The sequence below is a fragment of the Sebastes umbrosus genome, chromosome 8, assembly GCF_015220745.1.
Source record: "Sebastes umbrosus isolate fSebUmb1 chromosome 8, fSebUmb1.pri, whole genome shotgun sequence".
NCBI classification, from domain to species: Eukaryota; Metazoa; Chordata; class Actinopteri; order Perciformes; family Sebastidae; genus Sebastes; species Sebastes umbrosus.
In genome coordinates this window covers 24,943,998-24,968,894 of record NC_051276.1, presented here as the reverse complement: position 1 = coordinate 24,968,894, position 24,897 = coordinate 24,943,998, and the positions used below count along the sequence as shown (strand labels likewise).

At 38.6% G+C, this 24,897-nt stretch overlaps 1 protein-coding gene across 7 annotated transcripts; it reads right to left on the bottom strand.

The window, feature by feature from the left end:
• Nucleotides 1–6,827: 6,827 nt before the first annotated feature.
• rufy3 (RUN and FYVE domain containing 3) lies at nt 6,828–23,406 on the bottom strand. Of its 7 annotated transcripts, none has more exons than XR_005207876.1 (19): nt 22,819–23,406; nt 15,728–15,901; nt 14,663–14,780; nt 14,310–14,411; nt 13,853–13,976; nt 13,196–13,260; nt 12,862–12,927; nt 12,704–12,773; nt 12,536–12,625; nt 12,290–12,373; nt 11,934–12,101; nt 11,240–11,337; nt 10,130–10,249; nt 8,781–8,916; nt 8,605–8,693; nt 8,481–8,511; nt 8,155–8,232; nt 7,148–7,342; nt 6,828–7,114 (listed from the first exon to the last, which is right to left on the bottom strand). XR_005207876.1 is itself a non-coding variant. In XM_037777803.1 (19 exons), exons 1-18 carry the CDS (start codon nt 23,066–23,068, stop codon nt 7,664–7,666), a joined length of 1,920 nt encoding a protein of 639 aa, XP_037633731.1. In that variant the 5' UTR covers nt 23,069–23,406; the 3' UTR covers nt 7,201–7,342; nt 7,622–7,663. The 7 variants fall into 7 exon arrangements, 6 of the variants coding, with proteins under 6 accessions (XP_037633729.1, XP_037633732.1, XP_037633730.1 ...); XM_037777803.1 differs by lacking the exon at nt 6,828–7,114 and adding an exon at nt 7,622–7,720 and having other exon boundaries at nt 7,201–7,342; XM_037777801.1 differs by having other exon boundaries at nt 6,828–7,342.
• Between the last annotated feature and the right edge of the window lie 1,491 nt (nt 23,407–24,897).

The window sequence follows — 24,897 nt, the reverse complement described above, 5'->3', positions numbered from 1 at the left end:
ATTTTGTGGTATGTCTGGTTTCACTGCTGCAACTATATTTCTGTGTTTTATAATTATTTTATTTTATTTTATAATATTTATTATTATAGCCATTTTGGGCTGAGCATCTTTATATGCTTTACAAAAATTAAAGAATTAAACAGACAACTGTACAAGACGCATTTCAACTTTTTTTTTTTTTGTCAGACTTTCTAACGATGGCTATTTCAAGATAAACAACACGTTGTTTACCTGAACGTGTAAAAGACGTCTTTCATTTGCTTTTATTTTCACTATACTTAAATTTTCCACAAGTTTAAACTTGTTCTCAAAACAACGTTTTATGTTTTTATTCATAACACAAAATATTGTTAAGGCTAACATCAGTATGACATATCTGAGAAAAATTGCTGTGAGAAGGGATTGTCCCTCATACATGAGTGTATAATGCAAAACAGCTGCTGTTTTACACATTTAAATCCCAATGCATGTCAGCATTTCCACGTTTTCCACCATGTAATACCATTTTTATTTATGGAAAAAATGGCAGCACAGTTGAGAGAGGGGCGGGTTGCATGACAGCATAACATGATGGACCCGATACTCTCCAGCTTTACTTCAAATTCAGTTTGACTTGATTTTCCCTTTCAGGATGGATTTGAAAGGTTTTTGCATCGGCTTGTTGGCCCTTTGTAGTTTAAAATGTGTTCGATGATGCTCCTGTTATGATCCCTGTTGTCTCCGCAGGGTTTTATTTTGTGCCAGCTCATGTCTTTGATGTAAAATTGTTCCAGAAAACGTAGTTCCACCTCAAAGCTTTGCTCTGAAGTTCCCTCAAGACACATCACGACATTAAAAATGTGCAAAATTATAATTTTATTAATATTAATATTTTATTATCAGAAGGCTTCCCAGTTAGTCAACTAATAATGTTCACAGTGGCAATAGTCTATTTTATCATTTAATTGTAGTGTTATTGTTATTCATCATTTTTGAATGGAGCTTATTCTTTTTTTTATTTGTTGGGTTCATTTTGATCATTGCCGTTTAGTGTAAGCTGCAGTGTTATTAATGACAACAAAAGTTGGGATGTTAAGTTCCATCCTTCCAGATAACATCTTTATTTTCTTAAGTCTCTAAAGTTTCCTCCTTATTTCTCTGTAATTCTAACGTCTATTCGGATCTTATTTTAACACCAGTGAGGATTTTATTGCCTATAAAGTTTTGATTCTGTTGTGTCTCAAATATTAGATATTCAGAGCATGTCTATTGCCTCCACACAGCTCTCAACATGGCGACAGCTGAGCTGGCAGCTTGCAGCTAACAGTACAAACAATGGCAACAGTGCTGACAGAGCTAACCTGGGGGGGAACCGGAGAATGGGCGCTATGCTTCTGCAACAACGCCGTCAGTCGGGACGACGTTATCAGCTGTTAATCTGCTTTCACATGATAAGAAATTTGCTTTTCGCTAACTGTGTGGTATAGGGCACAAAGCCTCGCAGAGGCAAAGCGCAGCGCAGGTATAATATGTCATTGAAAAGTGCGCAGGGAACGGCATTTACTGTTTCTATGCAACAACAACAGTTGCGGCTGTTATCTCATTGGTTGCACTTTGGAAGGTCAGCAACATCCAAGGTCAAAGCTGAAATAATTAAAACTTTAAATGCAACGCTCAGTGGCGGTTTTCGAGTTGTGCGCCACGCCAAGTGTATCACTTCTACCTCGGCACCGCTCTCCCCCATAGGAAAACAGAGGCACAGCGAGCGCAGAGCGATTTAACCGCTGATTATGTGTGGACGGCTTAACCAGCATATGAGAGCAGCGTAGAGCAGCCAGCCAGTGTGGCACGCTCACATGCACTAAAAGACACTCATGGCCAGCCTGGCGATGTCAACAAAGCTGATAGAAGCTCAGATTACAACACACAAAGAGAGAAAGACTTCATTCTCTACTCAGGTAGACATTTCTCCTCTATACCTATACATAGACAATAGTTTATTTCAATTCAATTCAATTTATTTTTTTATAGTGTCCATCTGCCGAGACCGGCTGGGGGGATAGATAGATAGAGAGAGAGTGAGTGAGAGAGAGAGAGAGAGAGAGAGAGAGAGAGAAAGAGAAAGAGAGGAAAGCAGGCACAATAATAGCCTAGCAGCTGTAATAGCTAATACAAGTAGGACTGATAACACAAAACCAATAGTGGTGGATGGAAAGAGTGATAATACATCTATCGGAATTGATATCATTGGGTCGTCCTCATTGGGGCTTTCAAGCGGAGCTTCCAGCTGTCTCAGTCCACCATACATCTGGCTAACTCGCCAGCACTGTCCAGCATCTCTCCTCAGTACGTCCATGTAAGTTGGTGTGGGACGTCCCTGTGATTGATGCCCGCGCGTTGGTTCCCGCAGCACCAGCATGCTTGCCTGGAGTTCTTGATGTCTTTGGCAGTGACCGAGACGTGTCATTCTCCAGGCTGCCACTTTGTCACGAAGTGTTGGTAGTCCCTCGTACAGACGCAGTTAATTAATGATGGTAGCAGTTGGTGTCAAGCAGGCGCCGGACGCGGTAGCAGATGCAGCCACATCTATATTAATGCTCCGGATATCAGATAGAGAACCTTTAATGTGCATAAAATCTTCCTTACAAATTCTCCACATGTAAGTAATGTTACCAAGATCACAAATGAATACATTCATTTTTTACTGACCTTAACTTGTTTGTGTACATTAGACTGCTACTTACTACTGCTGAACTCTTTCTGGCACACTGGCATCATCATCTCCAGATTCAGACTAAATATGTTCTGATATCTGCTTGTTTATGTCCTGCTTTTATTTGATTATTATTGTGTTTATATGACAACACAAGTGCTGGATTAATGTCCACAAAGAGGAAAAACTAGTTACGCCTGAAGGAAAACTGAGAACACGAAGAATTCAATGAATTTCAGAAAAGTACAGGGTGCCTCCTCAAAAACCATCATGCAACTTGGTGACAGGGAATTATAATAAAACTCTTTCTGTCTGGATCAGTTATAATAAATGTATATTTTTTAGACTGGGGGGAAAAAAGCAGCATGTTTTAATGTGTACATTAGCCGTTGGGCGGATACTCTCATACTCTCTCATACAGATGTGAGGTTTCAGTGTACAGTAAGTTATGTGGCAGATGTCTGTGAGGAGAAACAGAGAAGCCTCTTCTGAGCCTCCTGCTGTGACCTGATGACCTTATTGAGGCCAACTTTGTCTGACTGTGCTTTAAAAAACATGTGGGGAACTTGTTTTCAGGCCATATATGACAGGACTCATAATAGTTTAATTCCTATTAAAGGCACAGTGTGTAGGATTTGGCGACAGCTAGCGGTGTGGTTGCAAATAGCAACCAACTGAATACCCCTCCGCTCACTCCTCCCTTTCCAAGACTTCAGTAACGTGAGCCGCCGAGTGCAAAACCGTGGTAACGCCGTTCGGCCCGTTCAGAGGCCATCTTTACCATAGGTGGCTGGCAGTTCCACGGTTCTGCACTCTGCCGCACACATTACCGCAGTTTTACAAGTGTGTTCATGTTGTCATGTTTACCATACTCACCTCTAGTGTGATAACATGCTAACATTTGTTACTTAGCACTAAACATAAAGTAGGCTACAGCTGAGGCTGATGGGAATGTCATTAGATTAGGAGCTATTTTGTTTTAAACCAAAGTATTGGACAATTTAGATTTTTTTTTTTAAGTGAGCATGGCGTTAGATAAAAAGTCAGGGGCTCACCAAGGTTTTTACAATTCATTCATTCATTGAGGAGGCCATAACTGTCTTTACAAAATTGAATGGCAGTCCATCCAATAGTTGTGGAGACATTTCACTCAAAACCACAAATGTACACCTTATTGTGGTGCTAGAGGAAACATCTGGATCACCAAAGTCATTAAGATTACAGCTGTTATTTCTATTTTGTGTAAGTACATTGAGAGAGCTGCATAAAACCAGAGTCAAATTCCATGTAGTACTTGGCCAAATATATCTGATTCTGAAGATTAGAATGAATCTATCCAATAGCTGTTGAGATATTTCAGTCTGGATCAAAGTGGTGGACCCACTGACAGATCACATAATATATAGAACACATACAACTACATAAGAAAGCTATCTTCAAACTTGAACTTAATGCATGTTGGTTATATATTGTCATAATTGTGTGTTGTTATAGGAGCATTCTTGCGGTACATTGACGTACATGCTGAGGCACATGAAGCTCCTAACTGGCGGCATTCCTCCCAATCTGTGGACCGACTAACTGAGTCAATGTTGTAGTTTTCATGTTAAGGTTAATCTGTGACAAAAGAACGCCACATACAAAGATCTGAAGTGCTGGTTTCTGTCCCTTCAGGTGCACATTGCTCCAAGAACATTATGTAATGCAGGCTGTGGTTTGTACTGTGGCTCAGTGGTACAGTGTGTAACATTGATTTACGGGCTTTAATGAACAGTCTGTCTGACGTCAAAAAAGTTTGAATGGGAAACTAACATATATGTCTTTGTATATCATTTCAGATTGGTCTTAAATATTACAAATGTCAGACTGGTTAGGATAAAGGTAAGAAATCAGTAAAATATCTATGGAGAAATAAAGAAAGCACAAACAGTATATTTTACATTAATCCTGCATCTCCTCCTACTGGCCATGTTGGGTATTACATTTGTAACAGAGGAGAGTACAAAGGGGAGAACTAAATTGTCGCATAATAACAATGTTTCATAAGTCCACAAACTTACCAGCAACTTTAAACCAGATTGAAGCCCTATTAATCCTGTATATGATTTTATAAGATCTTAACTTGGTTTCTAAAGCCTATGTGTAACCCAAGTGTACTATTATACACTGACAAGCATAGCACTCATATACCGCAAACTCAATCCACTGCTGTTATCTCCTTAAGGGGAGACACTACAGGTGAATAGGGTAAAAAATGTAACTAATACATATCTCTATGAAACCTCCCCAGTTGATTACTTACATTAAGACAATTATTTTTTGTATTACAAGTTTTCTGAAAATGTATGTTTAAATATGCAAATGAGACATTATCTTATTAAATATGTGAAATAAAATAAAATTTTGTCGACATATTATAGTTTTACAGAGGGGATTGTGGATATTTCTTTTTATAGCTCCATAAATCATAAAATACTGTCAAGGTTAAAACAATCCAGAATCATACACCAGTAGGATTTAATAAAAGTTTATTGCTGATCTAAGAAGCAGTTTCCATCTCGCGTGTTAATTAGCTTCAACAAGAACGACTAAGCTGGTTTTACTGAGCTTCTAATTATTCTTCATATAAATCAACAAAACATAAAAACAGCTGTTATAAAGATGCACTGATGTGTGTCCACTTCAAACCAGTCAGGCAGAGAGCCATGCATTTAAAAGTGCCGTAACATGATGAGATGCCCAGAAAAAGAGAGAGTTTGATTAATCCAGAGGAAAGACTAGAATCTAAATGTTGGATTTTATGATTTAACTGCTGCACTGTTTGTGAAAAATCAGACTCTGATGTGACAAAGCATTCACTGTCAACAGGAGATGATTTTAAGCCATTTTGTTAATGCCACTTCTAACTAATACAGAACACAACAGCAACAGTAAAGACATGTTTTACCACAATATTCAGCTCTGTAAACTTTAAGGAATAGTCTGACATTTTGGGACATGATCGATGAGATGAGATCGATATCAAACAAGCTCTCATCCCAACGCTTTGTCACACCCATTGGTTTCACGCCCCTTGGTGTGTGTCTCGCCCCTTGGTGTGTGTCTCGCCCCTTGGTGTGTGTCTCGCCCCTTGGTGTCACGCCCCTTGGTGTCACTTTAGAATTAGGCTTCAAAACCACTTAGTTAGGTTTAGGAAAGACCTTCCATGGTTTGGCTTAAAACTACTACGTTTGTAGAGTCCAAATGACACTGAACGTTGTGAACACGGGACACAAACGAACAGCTGATTGTAACGTGAAAGTAAAACTTAACGCAAGGGACATGAACAGCAGTCTCCTGGATGAAAGCCTTGTGTTTGTTGGACCCATCCTCCTGTGTCTCTTTCGCTCTTTAAACTACGTCACCACACTCCCGGCGCACTTTCTCAGAGCGATTGCTGTTGCCGTGGATGGGTTTCCACTGTAGTTAATGGAACACCCAGTGCGTTTCATACGGGTGCTAAAGAGTGCCTTGTGCGGCGGTGCTGAACGCCAACAGCTGTGACAAAGCCTCGGTATTTGACTTGCTGGGAATGAGAACATAATGATATCATGATAACAGACTAGATAAAGTCTAGCAGTCTAGGATTTTGGTCATAACAATGTCATTCAAATTAAATAGTTGTATTTTTCTGGTTTTAAATTCTGTATTACAGTTTTACAATGTTCTTAACTCATTAGACTGAGTGTATCACTATAATATTTATGATCGTTTTTAACCATTTTAAAGTGTATAAAAAGCTTTTGACAGCACACACAGTCTTTCTCAAAGTGCTAACACATGTTTAACATCATAGTATAATATAGTAATATTTGATTTTGTCAGTATCAGCTTGAATAAGGTGCCACTTTGAGCACAAAAGTGTGAAAATTCATGCTTCATCAGGGTGAAATAACACATCATATACTGCTCTGTATATGATACACACGGCTGTGCTCCATTGTAGCACAGCTGTGGCTAAAAAAAAAAAAAAATCCAGTTTTTCCTTTTTCATCTTTTAAAATTAAATTATTTAAAAAATATTGTCAGTTGACCATTTTAATTAATAATCCACTTAGTGGACATTGTTGGAAAGTCAGTTTTTTAAATGCATGAGATGATTCAAGTTGTCTTTTTATATCAGGGATCTCCATCCAGGAGCCATTTTTACAGCTTTTTAAATGCAGGTTTTCACTAAAGAAATACGACAGCAGCTAAACACGCACCTTCAGCCAGAAAGGAAGAATTAAGGCGACACCAGTATTTGAAAAATGAAAACCTGCATCCAAACCACTCTCAGTGGCACACGTTTGGACACTTAAAGCAACTAAAATACCGCAAGTTCAGAACCCCATCGGATCTTTCATAACGTCTCGAGTCACAAAGTCAAAAAGTGCATTTTTGCAGTGCCATTCTTTCAAAATAAATGCCTCTGGTTGGTTTCCGTGTGTCTGACCATCGTGTCTTGTAGTAAAATGCATAGTTGCTTCATGTTGGCGTTGAGGCGTATTGTTGGAGTAACAGAGAGAAGCAGGCTGTACACACAGTCTCTGGGAGGATGGAGGAAGGCAACGGCAGCTCGTTGGACACGCAGCTCTCACAGAAAACACCGCTGCAGTTCTTACACTGTATCTAGAGACACAAAAACAGGATCATAACACACTGTGACAGGAAGTTACGGTTCGCTGGGTCACCCTTTTATGACTTTCTGGAGCAAATTGTGTCTCAAGAATCCACCATTTTAATAACTCTTCTAGCACTTTGGCTGTTTCCCCTGAACTAAAGGTCCAATAAACCATCTGACATTTCTTTTTATAATGTATTATTTTAGTATTAAATTATGCAGCACCTTCATTGATCCAACTGAAGATATAAAAGGAACTATATTGTTTCTTTAAAGCTGTTACTGACCTCTTGTTAGTGTGTTTCCATGTCTCTTCTTCAGATAGTGTATTACTTAAGTGCTGCCAGTGTTTCTCGAGGCAGCGGTTGACCAGCAACTCCTGTGTTCTGTGAGGTAAAATTACTGTTTTTGTCAAAGGAGTCTGGTGGCTTTGAGGAGAGCGGCTTCAGTTCCCCTTAGGAAAGGGCTGTCTGACAGTAAAGTAAAGCTGTGAAAATATTCTAAATAAAGCGTACACTTAAACTGATATGATATTTTTAGGTGTCTAAAATTTGTTTAGCCGCCGCCCCCGTCCACAGCAGTACATCGCTTAGCTCCCGTGCGGTACCTCCTGTTTGTTTCTCCAAACTGGGGGTGTGCCGACCGTCATCTACTGTAGGTAATACACTGAATATGGATAAGTAACTCATAAAACCCCACTTCAAAACATCCATATTAATGTCAAGACAGGGCCACTATAAGCTTTTATAAACAAACTAACTAAATATTGTAAACTTTTAATGCGAGACAAGAAGTTCAAATTAATCTTCCATCGTTGTACCTTTGTCTTCAGGAGGGAGTCGTCCTGTTCACACATCGTACAGATGGAAGGCTGACTGATCTCCACAAAGGGCTCGTCCTGAAGAAAATCAACCAATAATATGACTTTCATTACATCCAATACTAATACTACAATACTAGTACACAACTTTATTGATAATTATAAGAGTGAAGAGTTTTTATGTGAGGTAAATACTTGAATTGAAAGTGTTTAGTTTGATTTTTCTTACACAATTTCCTCTTTATTTTTTAACAGTAATAAACCAATCTCAAGCAGATCTATGGTAAGGCAATTCAACATTTTATTTAGTGCATCTTAGACCTCACCTGTTCATCCTCATGGTGTGACCTTGAGGACCTTAGAGGGGGAGAAATTAATATATTAAAAAAAACAATATTCCATCAAATATTTATATTTTTTCTAAAAGCTGCCGTTCTTAAAACTACGTACACGCTTGAGCTCAGACTTGTTTTATCCTCTGTTCCAGTTTGTAACTGGTCATTCTGGTCCCTTCTGACTGATGGAGATTCTGGGGCACGCTGTTGGAAAAATACACACATATTATATAAAAGGACAAAGTAGTTTACTGCATCTTAACTTTAGCATAATTATGACCACAGGTTTACTTTTGGTATGTTCTCTGGGAGTCTCCTCTCCCTCCGATGAGTACTGGACAGTCCTGACGCAGCGTCATGATGATGATGATGCTGCTGCTCATTCCTTCGCTCTCGCTCTTTCCTCAGCTCCAGCTCCAGATTATACCTGAAACAAGACAAACACAATGCACTGAACACAAGTTCATACTAATAACATTCATAATAATCATGCTTCGTCCGAAGAAAAAAGATAACAATTAAAGGATTAAAGGAAAGACATGCAGAATTCAAATGATCTGATCTATTATCAAGACAAATAATAAATACAGAAAAACTCAAATTAATGGCACATGCAGCATTTTAAAAATTAATCAAAGGGTTTATATTCTAACTATAAAGCAAGGAATCTCTGTCTGTCACTGTCCGCTCATCCGATCTACTTCACACTTGGCAGGTGTATTGCTGGGGACCCCATGGAGTGCAGTGTTGAATGTGGTGCAATTTGGCCAGATGGTGGCGCTATAACAATGAACTTGACGTTTTGGTCTTTAACTTTTGAACCATAACTCTCAGAAACTAAACGTTTATTTTTTCCCTGGATTTTGTGGGTCCAGACGAATATATCCATATAAGCTACGCCCATTTGCGTCAAGAATGATTTTCCGTAATTTAGAATTTTGTCCAAATCAGATTTTTACACATTTTGAGCAATCGTCACCAAATTTGGTACAGATCATCTCTGGACCAAGACGGAAAAGTTACTTTTATGTATTTTTGATGTTCCATACAGTTTTGCTATAGCTGGCCCTCAAAGTTAGCTCAAATGATGTGGGCAGGGCTTATATTACAAAAAATGTCATATCTACTGCACGCTTTGTGCTATTGCGATTAAATTTGGTTGACGTGTGCAATGTCTTGCGATATTTAGGTTGTAGTGGGCTCAGTTTTAAAGGTAAAGTGAAGATACCAGTATCATATGAAACTAGTAAACCTAAGAACTCCATTGGTACCAACCATGTCCTATGAGCTTTTCGCAAAGGAGACTAAATAACGCTCCAAACTTACGCTAAATTTTGGCGAGGAAAAACTGGCATGGCTATTTTCAAAAGGTGTCCCTTGACCTCTGACCTCAAGATATGTGAATGAAAATTAGTTCTATGGGTACCCATGAGTCTCTCCTTTACCGATTTGACCACTCCCACGTTGATAAGAGTATTAGATACTTGACAAATCTCCCTTTAAGGTACATTATGAACAGATAAAAAATGTGTGATTATTTGCGATTAATCAAGATTAACTATGGACAATCGTGAAATTGATCACGATTAAATATTTTAATCAATTGACAGCCCTAGTATTACCATTCCTCCAGACTTTACCTGTGCTTCCTCAGCTGCTCCACCTCCTCCTGCAGACTCTCGATTTTGTCCCCAAACTCCTGTTTGAAGAGCCGGTTGGCCTCCACAGCCAGACCCCTCTCTCTCTCGGCCTGTTTGCATCTGGTTAGGGGAGGGGGTGTCACATAAACGTATGGTAAAATGAAAACTTGACAAAAAGAAACAGGGTTGGAACTAAAACAAAAAAAAATGAAGAGTTGACTGGGGAACAGGGAAACTTTAGCCAAAGAAGATGAAGCAGGCTGTTGATTGTTTATTGTTTTATTAGCCTAATGATTACTACAGTTTACACCAATGTTATGTTCACATACAATTCAAAATTAATAAATTAATTTTGCCCTTTTCTTTTTGCTTTATCTTGCTCCTGTCTTGGCCTTCTACACTCGAATGTGGATCACCAAATGACAACATCTGACACCAGTCCCTTAACACCAGTTCAGTCTCTGGTAGTGGTCTTATTCTTTGGAATAACATTACAGCAAGTCCACCACCTCCCAAATATCCAGGACGGATCCATCCAATCTTAAAACTGTTCACAGTAGACTTTCAGACGCCATGCCATCTACTCATCTTACCTTTGCCAAAAAAAGCTTTAATGTGGTATTTTTAAGAAACGCCTACCAAATAAAAGTATAAATCTGATCCGTCAGAGAACACAAGGATTAAGAGCTGCTAAAAGGATCGATTGAGTCCACACTACTTGAAGCTGATGCTGGAGAGCCACTGCAGCAGGTTGTGGGAAAAAGTTTTTTTTTTAATTTTCAACAACAAAGGAGCATCGTACAGAAAAGATAACATCCTAGTTTGGTTATTTCTATATTGTATGTTTGTATTCAGATTGATGAAGCTACTGCTGCAGCTGCAGCAGCTTCCCTGCTGCTGAGTTCAGGTTTCTGGCCTGCTTCACCGCATGCTTCTCACTGATTACATGGTTAAAACAAATAATGATAATGAAAAATAATGAAAGTGGAGGGAGAAAAATGACAAAATAGGACAATAAGATGTTTTTGTAGGCAAGTGATTCCATGAAGAAAAACGATCTACTGAAATAATTGTTCAGAATAGCAGCAGTCATGGCTGAACGCTCCTTACCTGGTCTCCATCTGTTTAACTGTCCCCGACATCTGGTTGATTTTCTCCTCCAGGCGAGTGATGGCTTCACTCTTCTGTTTAGAGCCGGCGTCAGCACTCTGAGGAAGATGAGCCGTGTTAGTTAACTGGAAACAATAACTCAGCACAAGTTGTTAAAAGATTACACAACCCCTGTGCAATATGCAACCTCTTTACTTTTTAATTTAATTATTTTATTTTATTTATTTATTTTTCTTAAATGATTATTTTTTTATTGCTTCTTATATTTTGTTATAATATTTTATTGTATTATATTTTATATCAGAATCAGAAATACTTTACTGATCCCCGAAGGGAGATTGGGACTTTACAGTAGCTTTTATATAAACATAAAGAAATAAGTAAGGAAGTAGAAATACAGGAGTAAGTAACATGTAAATTATGTAAATAATGCTACAATATATAACACAATATATGTAGAGAAATATAAGTAAATAATAAAAATAAGAATAAGAAATGAGAATATGTTTGTTAGGAACAAGAGCAAAAGCTGCTTAGCAGCAAAATTTCAAAGATTTCTCACTTTGAACAATTAAAGTAGATGATGACATTTTGGGATATTATTGACTGTAAAGCAGGAAAACCAGCTGGTCATAAGCTGGTCAGTACCCTGACGTGATGTGGTTAAACGTGAGGATCAGAAATGCAGCCTCACCTGTGACTTGTGGCTCAGCTGTTGGTTGATGACGCGAAGGTCTTCCAGCTGCTGCCGGAGCTCTACCAGAGCATCCTGCTTCTCACAGATGTCTTTCTCTAGCATCTTCATGGACAGCTCCATCTCTTGCTTCATCCCGATCTGCACTTCCAGCTCCTTCTCTACATCCTGCACAGAGACCGCCTCTAACTTCACATACACAACTGGAAGAAAATATTCTTTTCCAGGGATTCTACCTTTATAGGTCAAGCACATATAAACTGTGATAACATCTACAGGTACTCTCAAGAGTGTCATGACAATATAAACATCTAAACATGAGAGTAGGGAATCATCATTAAGAGCCTGAAACGCACCAATCGAAGCAAAGTTTCCTCTTTGAGCTGCTTGCGTGTTTCACCCAACGCTTGTCCGTCTGGTGCCGAGTCGCTTCTTGATGCCTGAATAAAAAAACAGCAACACACTTTACAGGACTGAAAAAAAAAAATGTTCATTGCGAGCAGTTTATCATGCACTGATCAATTTTTTGATTTTTGTGCTATTTTGCTTCCATGTTTATTTTACTATACTAGAAAAAACAATTGAATTGATGATGTGCTGACCTTCCTGGACTCCAGCTGATATGAGCTCTCCTCCTTTACTCTCTCCACGTCTTCTTGTAAAGTGATGATCCGGTTATTTGCCACTGCGAGCTGCGGAGACAAAAGTCGGTCTGTAAACAAAAATAAAACCAGCAGCTGTGTTGAAGTTCAGCTGTGGACGACTCTCACCTCTTCTGTTAGCTTTGTGTTGGACTTTTCCAGAGCGTCCACTTTGGCCTGGAGGTTATTTACTGATGCACTACAAACAGACAGAAATATCACGTTAGTCAGGAGGAGCTCAACGCGCTGCTGAAGAAGAGGGTGAAGAGAGACGGTCACTGACAAACCTTAAATGTCTGTTCAGCTCCTCCACGTAATTCTTCTGATCGAGAATCGCTGTGATCTGACCGTCACTGAAGGAGCAGAGAGAGAGAGATGTTCAACATGTTATGTGCCTTTTCTATGTTGTTTTCCCTTCACACTGACACAGTGACAGGTGTCAGTGGGCAAGGTGTCAGTGTGTAACTATGGTAACGCAGTATGTTCAGAGTCACGTCTTCTCAATGGTGTGTTTTTAGTGTTAGTTGTGCTGAAATAAAAGACATACACTACTATTAAGTAGTTTGAGAGACTAAAATAAAAAACAAACACTGAGATTAAAGATGAGAAAGCAGCACTCACCCCTCTGCACTCTTACTACTGTGTCCACCATCTTTGAGGTACATTGAAAAATCAATCACCCCGACCTGCAGGAGTAATTTAGTAAGAAACAGATAATCAATGAAACCACATGGCAGCTCTCAAAACGTAGACAACTTAGGATGTTCACTTTGCATTTTAATGCTTAAATGATCTGTTCTGGTTTGGATGCATTCAGTGTATCTAAATATTTCAGCAGTCAGTACAACCTCTAATCAACAAGAGATTTGTAAGTGGAGAGGTTTCACTTCATCGTACTTGGAGTAATACTTGTTTACTAAGCTAATGACAAACTGGCAACCTGCCAGTCCTCCCAGTTACTCTGGCTTCAGTCCAAAACTGACAACTAATATTCAGTGCTTACACAAACACCCCACTACCACATTACTTACTTATTCTAAAAAAGAAAAGCTCAAATTTGAAAGTCTAGTGATTAAACTCCTGTACATTGTCTCGCTTACTGCTGCTGTTATGTTCATTTACAGCATTTCAGCTTACACAAACATCATGCGGTAGTTTCAGTTATCTAAGAGACAAACTTGACAGTTTCACCTAACACCACAACATTGTGTTAGAACCAAGAAGTAGGATTTTTTTTTTCTGGGGTGGTGGTAGAAGTGAAAGTGAAAGCTGAGTTACCTGAGAGTCCAAGTCCTCTCCCTTCATACACAGATTGGCATCAATGACATTTAGTCCGACGAGCAACCCGGCGATGACGGCTCCCTCCTCCTCCATCATCAACGCGTTCGGCTCATAGAATTCACTAAGGAGAAGAGACGAGAGTTAGAAATGCTGTCACTGTTGGGGGGGGGGAAAGGAAATATCATCAACACCAGGCGTGGAATTTCATCATTTCAGGCCACTTAGCCTTCGGACCCCAGCAGACCCTAGCGGACCCTAGCATAATGGTCTTAGCTCTGGTTGAAGGGGCCAGTGTTTTTAACAAGGTGGTGCAGCATACTGTATGTGCACACTGTTTCATTAGGTGATTGAAACAAAAATAAATAAAAAACAATTTTCTGGATCACATAAGATCTCATCCTCACTTCTACACCATTATTCTAGGAGCCAATGGGCCTCAAAGCAGTAAACACACCTGAGCAGGTCCTTTCTGTTGATGATGGTCTTCATATAGTCGGAGAGTTTCTTCTGCATCAAGGCCAGTCGCAACCAGGCACGCCCTCTTCCTAGAGGAGTCCTGTAACCAAACACATGAAAACAACTCCTTACAATCTTTACTAAACAATTTGCTAACTAGCAGAGCAGCTCCAAATGGACGCCAGAGTTAACTTTTGCCGAAAGGAGTAATTCCCATGCTATTAAATCTTTTCATGGCATTGTTTTGTGCACACATTTTGTAAAGTACATTTATAAAAAAGAACAAAATCTTAAGTTATGACTGTGATAAATCTGTCTGCCGTCTTTAGGGTATCGATATAACAGACTCACTTGAGGCCAGGCAGGTCTTTTACACTGGCAGTGATCTCTCCTGCTTCAGGCGTCAACTTCTCCACCAGCTCCAACGCCCCCCAGAACGACTTGTTCTGCCCCAGAAAGGTCTTCTTGGCTGAGGATTGAGGAACAGAGCTTGTTGAGCTATTTTTGTTTTGAGGAAGTTGTGTCATTGAGTCATCACCCTGGGCAAAATAATGAGCAACGGAAACTAACTACAGAAGTGTATACAAATGATAATCAATACAGAACATTTAATCAGCAAATTCATCATTTGAATCATCCCTTTTACATCTCTCTGGTTGGTTTGAATATGACGGATGGTGGGGCTGCACAATTAATCAAATTTTTATTGAAATCGACTTGTAAGAGAGAGATCAAGTAATGCAGCTTTGAACAGATGACACTAGTCGTGTTTCCATTCACATATTTATATTAACATTTTGAAGTGTCGCATTAGAAAAGCTGTATGGAAACGGCAAAACTCTAAAATTTTCTCGATTGCAAAAAAAAATGTTTTCACGCTCGCTTGAGGTGGATTTTGTCGAAGAAGGGTTGATCCGCTAAATGTGATATGGAAACTCCTTTGCCGAATAAATTCTGACGTAGCGAACATTTAACTCACATCACTGATCAGCTGTTTCTGCTGTCGCCGTCTTCCTGGATATATGTTTATATCGTCTTCGTCTCCGGACAACATGAAACATGGCCGATACCAGTAGCTCACATGAAAGAACAGTTAAAACTTGCCTAATTGAAACAAATTCCTGAAGACCCCTCTCCATTTTTCTCTCGTAGATGGTTAGATGGCCAAGGCGACTTGTTTCGTTTCCGGTTTGCAACCTCTACTTCTTCTTCTAATCTGTTTACTGGTGGAATACAGCCATGCGTAGTCTATAGCAACCAACTTCTGATGAAATTACGCTGTAGCCGAATAAATTCGCTCCAAACCACGCACCTAATTCGGATTTCTGTTTTTGCGACATTTCAAAAGTTCGCTTAAAATTCGCTTGACAACTGAATGAGAAAACACGGCTAGAGTGTGAAGTGTGATGTACATACTTTTCAACCCATGTTTCAGACAGTGCTCCATCACGACGAAGAACTGCTGGAGAGGTGCATAGTCAGAGTCAAGTGTGCGTCCGAGGTTGAGAGCTGACTCGATCAGGCCCTTGATGCTCAGTTTGGCCATGTTCATCAAGTTAAGCCTTTCGATTGCAATGGGATCCTTGGGATCTAAAATAGAGGAAAAACAAACACAGGAGAAGGTCATTATAGTCCTCGTAGTAATGACACAGAATCTGGTCTAACAGCAGGAATGACTCATGAGCTAAATGGATCGACAGCCGGAAAAAACATTTTAGATGGTTCTGCATTTCCTTCAGTGCTACAAGAGCCAATGTTTTCCAGGAAGTAAGAGTTAAGTAGTCTTGATATGGAAATTCAAGACAAGAGGACAGAAAACAATAAGATTTTGTTGGAAAAGAAAAAAAAATGTTATGTTTCATCTGTAAGTATGATACGTAAAACTGGCTCAGTTTTAAAGCTAGAGTGAAGATACTGGCATCATATGAAACTAGAAAAACCTAAAGAATCCATTGGTATCAACCATGTCATACTAGCAAATGTTGCAAATGAGGCTAAATTATGCTCCAAACTAATGCTAAATTTTGGCAAGGAAAAACTGTCATGGCGATTTTTTAAAGCGGTCCCTTGACCTCTGACCTCAAGATATTTGAATGAAAACGGGTGGTTGGGTACCCACGGGTCTCCCCTTTACAGACATGCCCACTTTATGATAATCACATGCAATTTTGTGGCAAGTCATAGTCAAGTCAGCACACTGACGCACTGACAGCTGTTGTTGCCTGTTGGGTTTGAGTTTACCATGTTATGATTAGAGTATATTTTTTATGCTAAATGCAGTACCTGTGAGGGTTTCTGGACAATATTTGTCATTGTTTTGTGTTGTTAATTGATTTTCAATATTAAATATATACATACATTTGAATAAAGCAAGCATATTTGCCCACTCCCATGTTGATAAGAGTATTAAATATTTGACAAATCTCCCTTTAAGGTACATTTTGAACAGATAAAAAAATGTGATAAATTTGCGATTAATCATGATTAACTATGGACAGTTGTGATTAAATATTAAAATCGATTAACAGCCCTACTTTAAATATAAACCTAAAACAATGAATAGCTTTGAAAGAGAAAATGGTTAAACTAGTAAAACCTCAGTTAAGTCAGCACTTAATGTTTTGTGTGATCCATCTATACGTTTATGCCTAATCCATTATCTATGTAAGCAGATAACTAGACGCTGAGAGGCTTTTAGTAGAGGACTTCTACAGGGTTATATTATCATTATTTACATCTTTAATACATTAATACATTTGTAATCTTTAGTTTGCATAGACTTAAGTTATAGAGCATAAAAATCTTGACTTCCAACACAAAATGACTGCAACTAAAAGGTAATGAACACACACATTTGGTATTTCATGACAGAAATGTTTCCGTCATTGTCTGTTAAAGCTCCTCTGTAGTGTCATTACAGTAGAGCTGCAGGTTTAAGTGCTGCAGTGTTGAATTTGCCAACTGGCTGGAGAAAAGTCTGAACTGCCTCCATTTCTCAGGAAAACCGTGGACCTGCCAATCTGTGCTGAGAGAAGGCGTGGCAAGAGATGAGGAAGAGGAGAGCCTTGCTGTTTAGCAGATATTCTGTTTCCCATCATATTTAAAACCATAAATTAAATACTGCAGCATGAATCTGTTCATAACAAGCTAACTGACAAATTAAAATATCTGGATTCAGTTGCATCCTGTTTTGTTTTTCGTCTCAGTGAGAGTAAAGAACGTGCAAACCTATTTCTGCTGTGTGCTATATTTTGTAAGATTAAGGAAATCAGAAATGAAATATGATCTACCATTGTTGTCCATTTGATTTACTGGAAGATAATTAATTCTCACGACGAAACAAGCGCCACTTCCTGGTTGTTTTGTTTCCCGGCCCTGGCTTATTTACAAACAGCGTCACCCTGTTGTGTAACTCTCAGACATCAAACCGTCTTCCCTGGAATCCATCGTGACAACAACCCAAACAGGACACATTATCACAGTTCACTGGGTGAAACGTGTTGCGTCTGGGGACCTTGTGTACCACCACGCCCAAACAGAGATCACACTGTGACTGTGCACACACAGACCTCCTCTCTCGGACGATGAGCTAATCTGTCACATTACCTTCATGGGCCGGCTCTGGGTCTGGCGTGAGGGAGATGTCGTTGAGCTCGCGGAGGCAAAGCCACTCGCCATCGACAGACACGCGAAAGTTGCAGAGATAAATGGTCTCCCGGGCGGCCTGGGTGATCTTGTCGGTGGTGGGAGTGGGGGTTTCGCTCTGAGGCGTCAGCTCAGACATGATGACTCAGCTGATGTGAGGCAAAACCAACACCACCGAGGGAAAAAGGCGAAGTAGCTTTTGTTCCAGAGACCAGTGAAGGCACCCAAAAAATTAGAGGAAATCAGAGAGGATGAAAAGAGCAGCAAAACAAAGAGGATAAAAGGCCAAAGACGGGAAAGGCCCAGCAGGTGTCTGAGAGGCTGCTGCTTTTCCTCCTCTTTATGCCTGCATCCTCCTCCCCTCCTTGTTACAACTGAGTGCTGCTGTCTTGAGAAAGGCTGCCCTGCCCTCTCATCCTCCACCTCCTCCTCCTTTGCAACCCCTTGTTATCCCTTTTGTACAAACTGGGGGGTTTAAAATGCAAGAGAGCACCGAGCTGAAAATCACAGCCCTCCTCCAGTCAGCTTAGCACCGGTTCACTCTGATTGGACTGCCTGTGCAGCACCGCAGTGAATGCTCTGGGTGGGTGTCGACCAAGATGGCTGACAGTAGTGCTGTTGGGTAAAGCAACACATCGTCACGTGAGCAGATGGTGCATGCGTAAAAAAAAAGAGGGGGGGGGGGGTCCCAAGAGTACCCAGCCAAAGCTAATGATGCAGCAGAGGACTCATCGGTCTCTCAAGCATCAACAGTGTCGTCTGACCTGAAACAGACGCCTGTTATTTGATAATGAAATTATTGAGATGGCTGCAGCAGGACAGCAAAACACAATGAGCAACAAGGGTAATGATAATAACTAAGGCCAAATGTCCTGGATGTATGAATGGTCACTGTGTTATTTCAATTCACACTTCGGAAAACTTAGTGATATGGGTCTTAGAAAGTCAGAAAAGAAAGATAAACATTGGTGTTTTGGTGCAGTTTCTACAGGCCTGGTGCATGTTGACAAAATCAAAAGCCACACTTGATATTTTCGAGGAGATGATATTTAGGTGATGATGCGCGGTGCTATCAGAGGATGGGAAAAATACACTTAACAAATTTGAGAAAAACAAATACAAAACCAATATACCCACATAATTACATGGCTTTGTTGAATACTCAATTCTGATTGGTCAATAACAGCGTTCTACAGTCAGTGTTATTTCTTTATAGCAGACCGTTGCTATGGTTGCATCCAAAATTCCATACTACCATGCTATTTAGTACGCTAATGCAGTATGTGAGATATTTTAGTATGTCTAAAACCATAGCATTGGAACCAATAGTACGCGAATTGCATTCCGGTGAAATATTACAGTATGCAACGCTGGACACTACAGAGGCATAAATATTCCACGGGTTACCATGGTTACATGTCTCCAAATGGCAAGGAGGCTCTCAGGAAGTGACGACGTAAATTACTGCTCAGTGTGTCCGAAAAGATACACACTACTGTTTATTCAAAGTATGTTGAATGATAGTACACATATTGGGTATGTAGTGCATAGTATGTGATTTCGGACGAAGCCTATGCATAACCATTGCTATGTATAACAGAACGTTGCTATGCATAACAGACCGTCGCTATGTATAACAGACTGTGCTATGGCCACAGTCCTAATCTCGGACTCTGGAGGACCACTTCGGTGTCAAATTATTGATTTCTTAAGTAAGTAGCCGTGTAATAAGCGGGATAATGTACAGCGCGTGTGTCATTGTTGTGAAATAAGTCCTGATAGGGCAATGCATGAACAAGACGTGAACATTTGTAATTGTGTTAAAAATGACTGGGCCAAAAGAGCTTTCACTGTTTGTTTCTCTCGGCTACAACAGTCAGATAAACTGAAAAAACTAAGTAGCTATGAGTGCTGAGCGGCCTTAAGAATCAGGAGGAGTTCATGTTTAAGCTCAATCATGTTACACGTGTCCGGTGGCTTGCAAACCCCTTTTTTTTTTTAAATGTTTGAAAAGTGTGTTATAAAAGATCTTATTAGTTTCTTCAACTAACTGATTAGCAGATTTAATTAAATAATAACTGTACGTTGTATTTTTTTAATCAGACTTATTGTTTTATCACAGATAAATACAAAATGATTTCTTGAAATCTAAAACTTAGTTATTTAAGACCAGTGCTGTTTATTAGTAGCTAACATTTATTTTCATTATCGATAATCTTCAGATTAATTTCAAGAGCTAGACCACTAAATCGGCTGATATTAGCAGACATATTGGTATTGTTGTATATTCGTCCAATAAGAAACAAGAAATTGCGGTGCAGAAATGCTAAAGATATGTTTGAGGTAATTTACAGTGTCACCATTATAGTTTGTCCATCAGAGAGCACTGACAAGTTGTACTGTAAAATGTCTGTCAAAGGCTTTAAATAAATAAATCTAAGGGATCAGTGCCAAGATTGTGGTTTATAGTTTTAAGAAAATGGCTATGAATAAAATGTCCAAAAATTGAAAAGCACTGACCACAATTTCTCAGAGCCCAAGGCCAAAACTTCAAGGCTATTCCATTTATACAGCAACAAATGTTAAGCATATTGGATTTAACTTAACTTAAATTATTTATTACTCACTCCCCGTATTGAATAGCCTAAAATGAGAAAATTACTTAGAAACGAGTCAAGGACCATAGACTGTATATGAGAAGAGGACGTAGTCACCGTGACATCCCCCATTGGTTTGTGGACTACCGTTTTGAAGCCACGAGTTCGGCATTTTGGATGTCGCCATCATGTTTTTTTGCAACCGGAAGTGACATGAGAGGGTGGAGCTAAGTACAACGAAATGCTGAAAAAGACATTTTTAGGCGACCAAAATGTTACAATTAACTTTTATGAACTGAAAACATACTGTGAAAGGGTTAAAGTTGTAAGACGAAAACACGGACAACACCCAGACCAACAACGCCGTGGTAGCAACCTGTCAATCACAAGGTAGCCACGCCCTAAAGCATACCCTGCTTCATGGTCTATTTCACTCTAAATGGGACCATAATTTACCAAATGAACATCATGCTGTATTGAAGAAGACTTGAAACTAGCGATTGAGACCATAAACTCATGTTTACAATGTTTACTGAGGTAATAAATCAAGTGAGAAGTAGGATCATTTTCTCATAGACTTCTATACAATCAGACTTCTTTTTGCAACCAGAGGAGTCGCCCCCTGCTGGCTGTTAGAAAGAATGCAAGTTTAAGACACTTCAGCATTGGCTTCACTTCTCAGACCCAAAAACAAAACCTTACTCAACCAAAAAACATGACTAGTTTTAGTCGACCAATCGATTTAGAAGAGACAGCCCTAGTTTGACCCAAATCCCAGACAATATTTTGTGTCATATTGTAATATTGATCGTCAATGCTTTGGTGTAACACTGACAGATAATACTCTTATGATAATTCAATGAAAATGTATAAGTGTTGTTCAGCTTAAGCAATAAATAACTGTCATAACTGTAAATGTTTGGTTAGTTAATGTGAAATGTGGGTGACAACAAATGTGAAATTTATCACAGATACAGAGAGCTAGCTATGACCAATCCACCGTTAAATTTATACCATAGCAGCAACCAGTAAGCAATTAACCAAGTCTGTCAAAACAGCACATGACACACAGACACACAGGACATCTTGTTGACATAAGCTACTGACTGATAAACCACCTAGATTGTTTACTTAACGTGTTTAGCTAGCTGTTTGAGAATGACAAGATAGTTTATATTATTTATTACCTTCCTAACATTAGCCATTGTCAGTTTTCTCAAATCATAAGGAAGTAGGAAGTTGTTTTGTTTATGGACACAGACAAAGGTTAGCTTACAACACTAACAAGCAACTCTATTCTTTCTTTTTATCATTATCATTATTATTATTATTATTATTTATTTTCTTCATTTTATTTTTATTTTGAATGTTGAAGTTGTTTTCTGTAGTGTACTTAATTAGTTTGTCTATAAGCTTAGCTACTTAAAAATTGGTTTATAAAACTATTGTAATTACGAACTGTAAATTGCATATATGAAAACAACCTTTAAAAAAAGGGGAAAAAATATAAAAGTATAAAAGTAGTAAAGTATAAGTATAAAAAGTAGTAAAGTATAAGTATAAAAAAAACAACACTAACAAGCTGACTGCAGGTACAGTTGGAGGATTGGTGTTAACTAGGTTGGTAAATATCTGGACTTTTTGTAGAATTACTTCTGTGATTTATTGGATTTTGTGCAGAATACCAATAAAAAAGACTTTGAGCAAATGTATACCATAGCAGCAACCAGAAAGCAATTAACCAAGGCTGTCATAACAGCACATGACACACACACACACAGGAAACCTTGTTGACATCAGCTATGTTTACTGACTGATAAACCACCTAGATTATTTACTTAACTAGCTGTTTGAGGATTAGAATCAACTGACAAGATAAGTTTATATTATTTATCACCTTCCTAATATTAGCCATTGTCAGATTTATACCATAGCAGCAACCAGAAAGCAATCAACCAAGTCTGTCATAACAGCACATGACACACACACAGGACACCTTGTTGACATCAGCTACTGACTGATAAACCACCTAGATTATTTACTTAGCTAGCTGTTTGAGGGTGATAATTAACTGAAAAGATAGTTTATATTGTGTATTACCTTCCTAATATTAGCCAATGTCAGTTTTCTCAAATCATAAGGAGGTAGGAAGTTTATGGACAGACAAAAGTTAACTAACAAGCTAGCAAAGCTGCGTGTTGCAGGTACAGTTGGAGGATTTTGTTAACTAGTTTGGTAAATATCTAGACTTTTTAAAGCACTTACTTTTTCGCTTTGACTCGATTCGTTCAATCCTGAAGTCAAACTGTCTGAGAGGAGTCGGAGACAGAGACCCAGCCTTCCCAAACCTCAAGTTAGACGAGTTCAAAGCCTCCTTGAAGTAGATCACCGAGGTCGGAGAGAGAGTCTCATCTGGACTCTCAACGTGTCCGTTTTCATCTGACGAACTTTGTCTCCCAGAACTTTCTGACACCTCTGACTGCTGCAGAGGTGGATCTCCCACCGGCTCCGCCATCCTCTCCTCTCCGGGTTAAACTCACTTCATGTGACCGAAGCGAGAGAGAGGAGCTGTCAGTCAGTCAGCGGTCAGGTGGCTCGGTGCGGTTAGCTACAAGCTAACTGCGGCCATCAACCGCCGCGGCTAAGCAAAGCAAAGCACAAACAATCAATAGACCGGTTCAGTTTCAGTTATACTGCCAAACATCTATCCAGTAATCACTCCGCCTTTCGTCCTGTCCTCCACAGCCTCCTCCTGACCCGGAAATAGCTTCGCGTTAGCATTTTTTTGGTCAACTCTGCGGTTGCTAATTTCGCGAGAGTTGGAGTTTGCGCCGCTGTGTCATCCGTTAAACATGACCAGAGATTATACAAAAGAGAGGAGATGAGTCACTAGTGGTAGGATGGATGCCTGGATGTTCCCATGATTCATTGCGATACTCGCCGTGATACTCATGTGCTTCTTCTCCTGTTTCAAGACTCTCTGATGAACTATTAAGCTACTTATTGTTAACAGGACACTTTAAAACATTCAGAAGTGCAGGTTGCTGGAAAACAATAAATTACCTTTTACGAAAATACACTTTTACGAAAATATTTTTTCGTAAAAGGTAAAAAATACTTTTAGGAAAAAAATTATATATATATAGGAAAAAAATAAATATATATATATATATATATACACACACACTGTATATATTATTATTATTATATTGAGGCCACAATTTACTACTTTGTGTGCACAAGATAAAATTTGTTCTCTCATTTCAATTAGAACGTTCAGAAGTGCAGTTTGTTGGAAAACAATAAATCACCTTTTATGAAAATACACTTTTACGAAAATATTTTTTCATAAAATGTAAAAAATACTTTTAGGAAAAAAAAAATATATATATATATATACATATATATGTATATATACACACACACACTGTATATATTATAATTATTATATTGAGGCCACAATTTACAACTTTTTGTGCACATGATATAATTTGCTCACTCATTTCAATTAAAACGTTCAGAAGTGCAGTTTGCTGAAAAACAATAAATTACGTTTTACGAAAATACACTTTTACAAAAATAATTTTTGTAAAAGGTAAAAAATACTTTCAGGAAAATATATATAGAGAGAGATATATATATATCTCTCTCTATATATTATATAGAGAGAGATATATATATAGAGATATATATAGGAAAAAAAAAAATATATATATATATACACACGCACACTGTATATATTATTATATTGAGGCCACAATTTACTACTTTGTGTGCACAAGATATAATTTGTTCTCTCATTTCAATTAAAACGTTCCCACGCTTTGATTAATTCGTTGAAAATAAATAGCTAACATAAAGTTAAAAAGGATATAGATTTACAATGAAAATATAATGAAGTAAATATATAAAATTAAAAAATTAAATTAAATTCAGAATACAGTCACAAACATAGAAGTGTAGCAAACGTGTCGTTCTGATGAATTATTCTACACAGTTTGTTGTGCACATCAGCAGGCATGTTGGAGACACATTGGAAACAGTTCACACAGCTCCACCAAGGGCTGGGCGCATCATCTTGATTTAATTTTTCCATATTTTTCACTGTAATAGCTTACAGGTGAGGCTGTAATTTATTTAATTAGCCTTTATTTAACCAGGAGTAAAAACTCATTGAGATTAAAAATCTTGTTTCCAAGAATGTCCTGGCATATATAGCCCTTTTCAGAAAGTATCTCACATTTTTCAGTGTGCAGGATGTGATTTGTTTATTCCTTTGAATTATTTTGTGTACAGAAACATAGTTTGCAGATTAGTGAAAACTCTAACACTTTTCCTTCAAAG

Excerpts from the sequence above, each read along its gene's own strand:
- rufy3 (XM_037777801.1), bottom strand. The coding sequence starts at position 23,068 with ATGGCGGAGCCGGTGGGAGATCCACCTCTGCAGCAGTCAGAGGTGTCA. Across the intron at positions 13,261-13,852 it reads GAGAGGACTTGGACTCTCAG|GTCGGGGTGATTGATTTTTC; the intron begins GTAACTCAGCTT and ends TTACTCCTGCAG. Across the intron at positions 8,694-8,780 it reads TCCCAGAGAACATACCAAAA|CGTGCCCCAGAATCTCCATC; the intron begins GTAAACCTGTGG and ends TTTTTCCAACAG.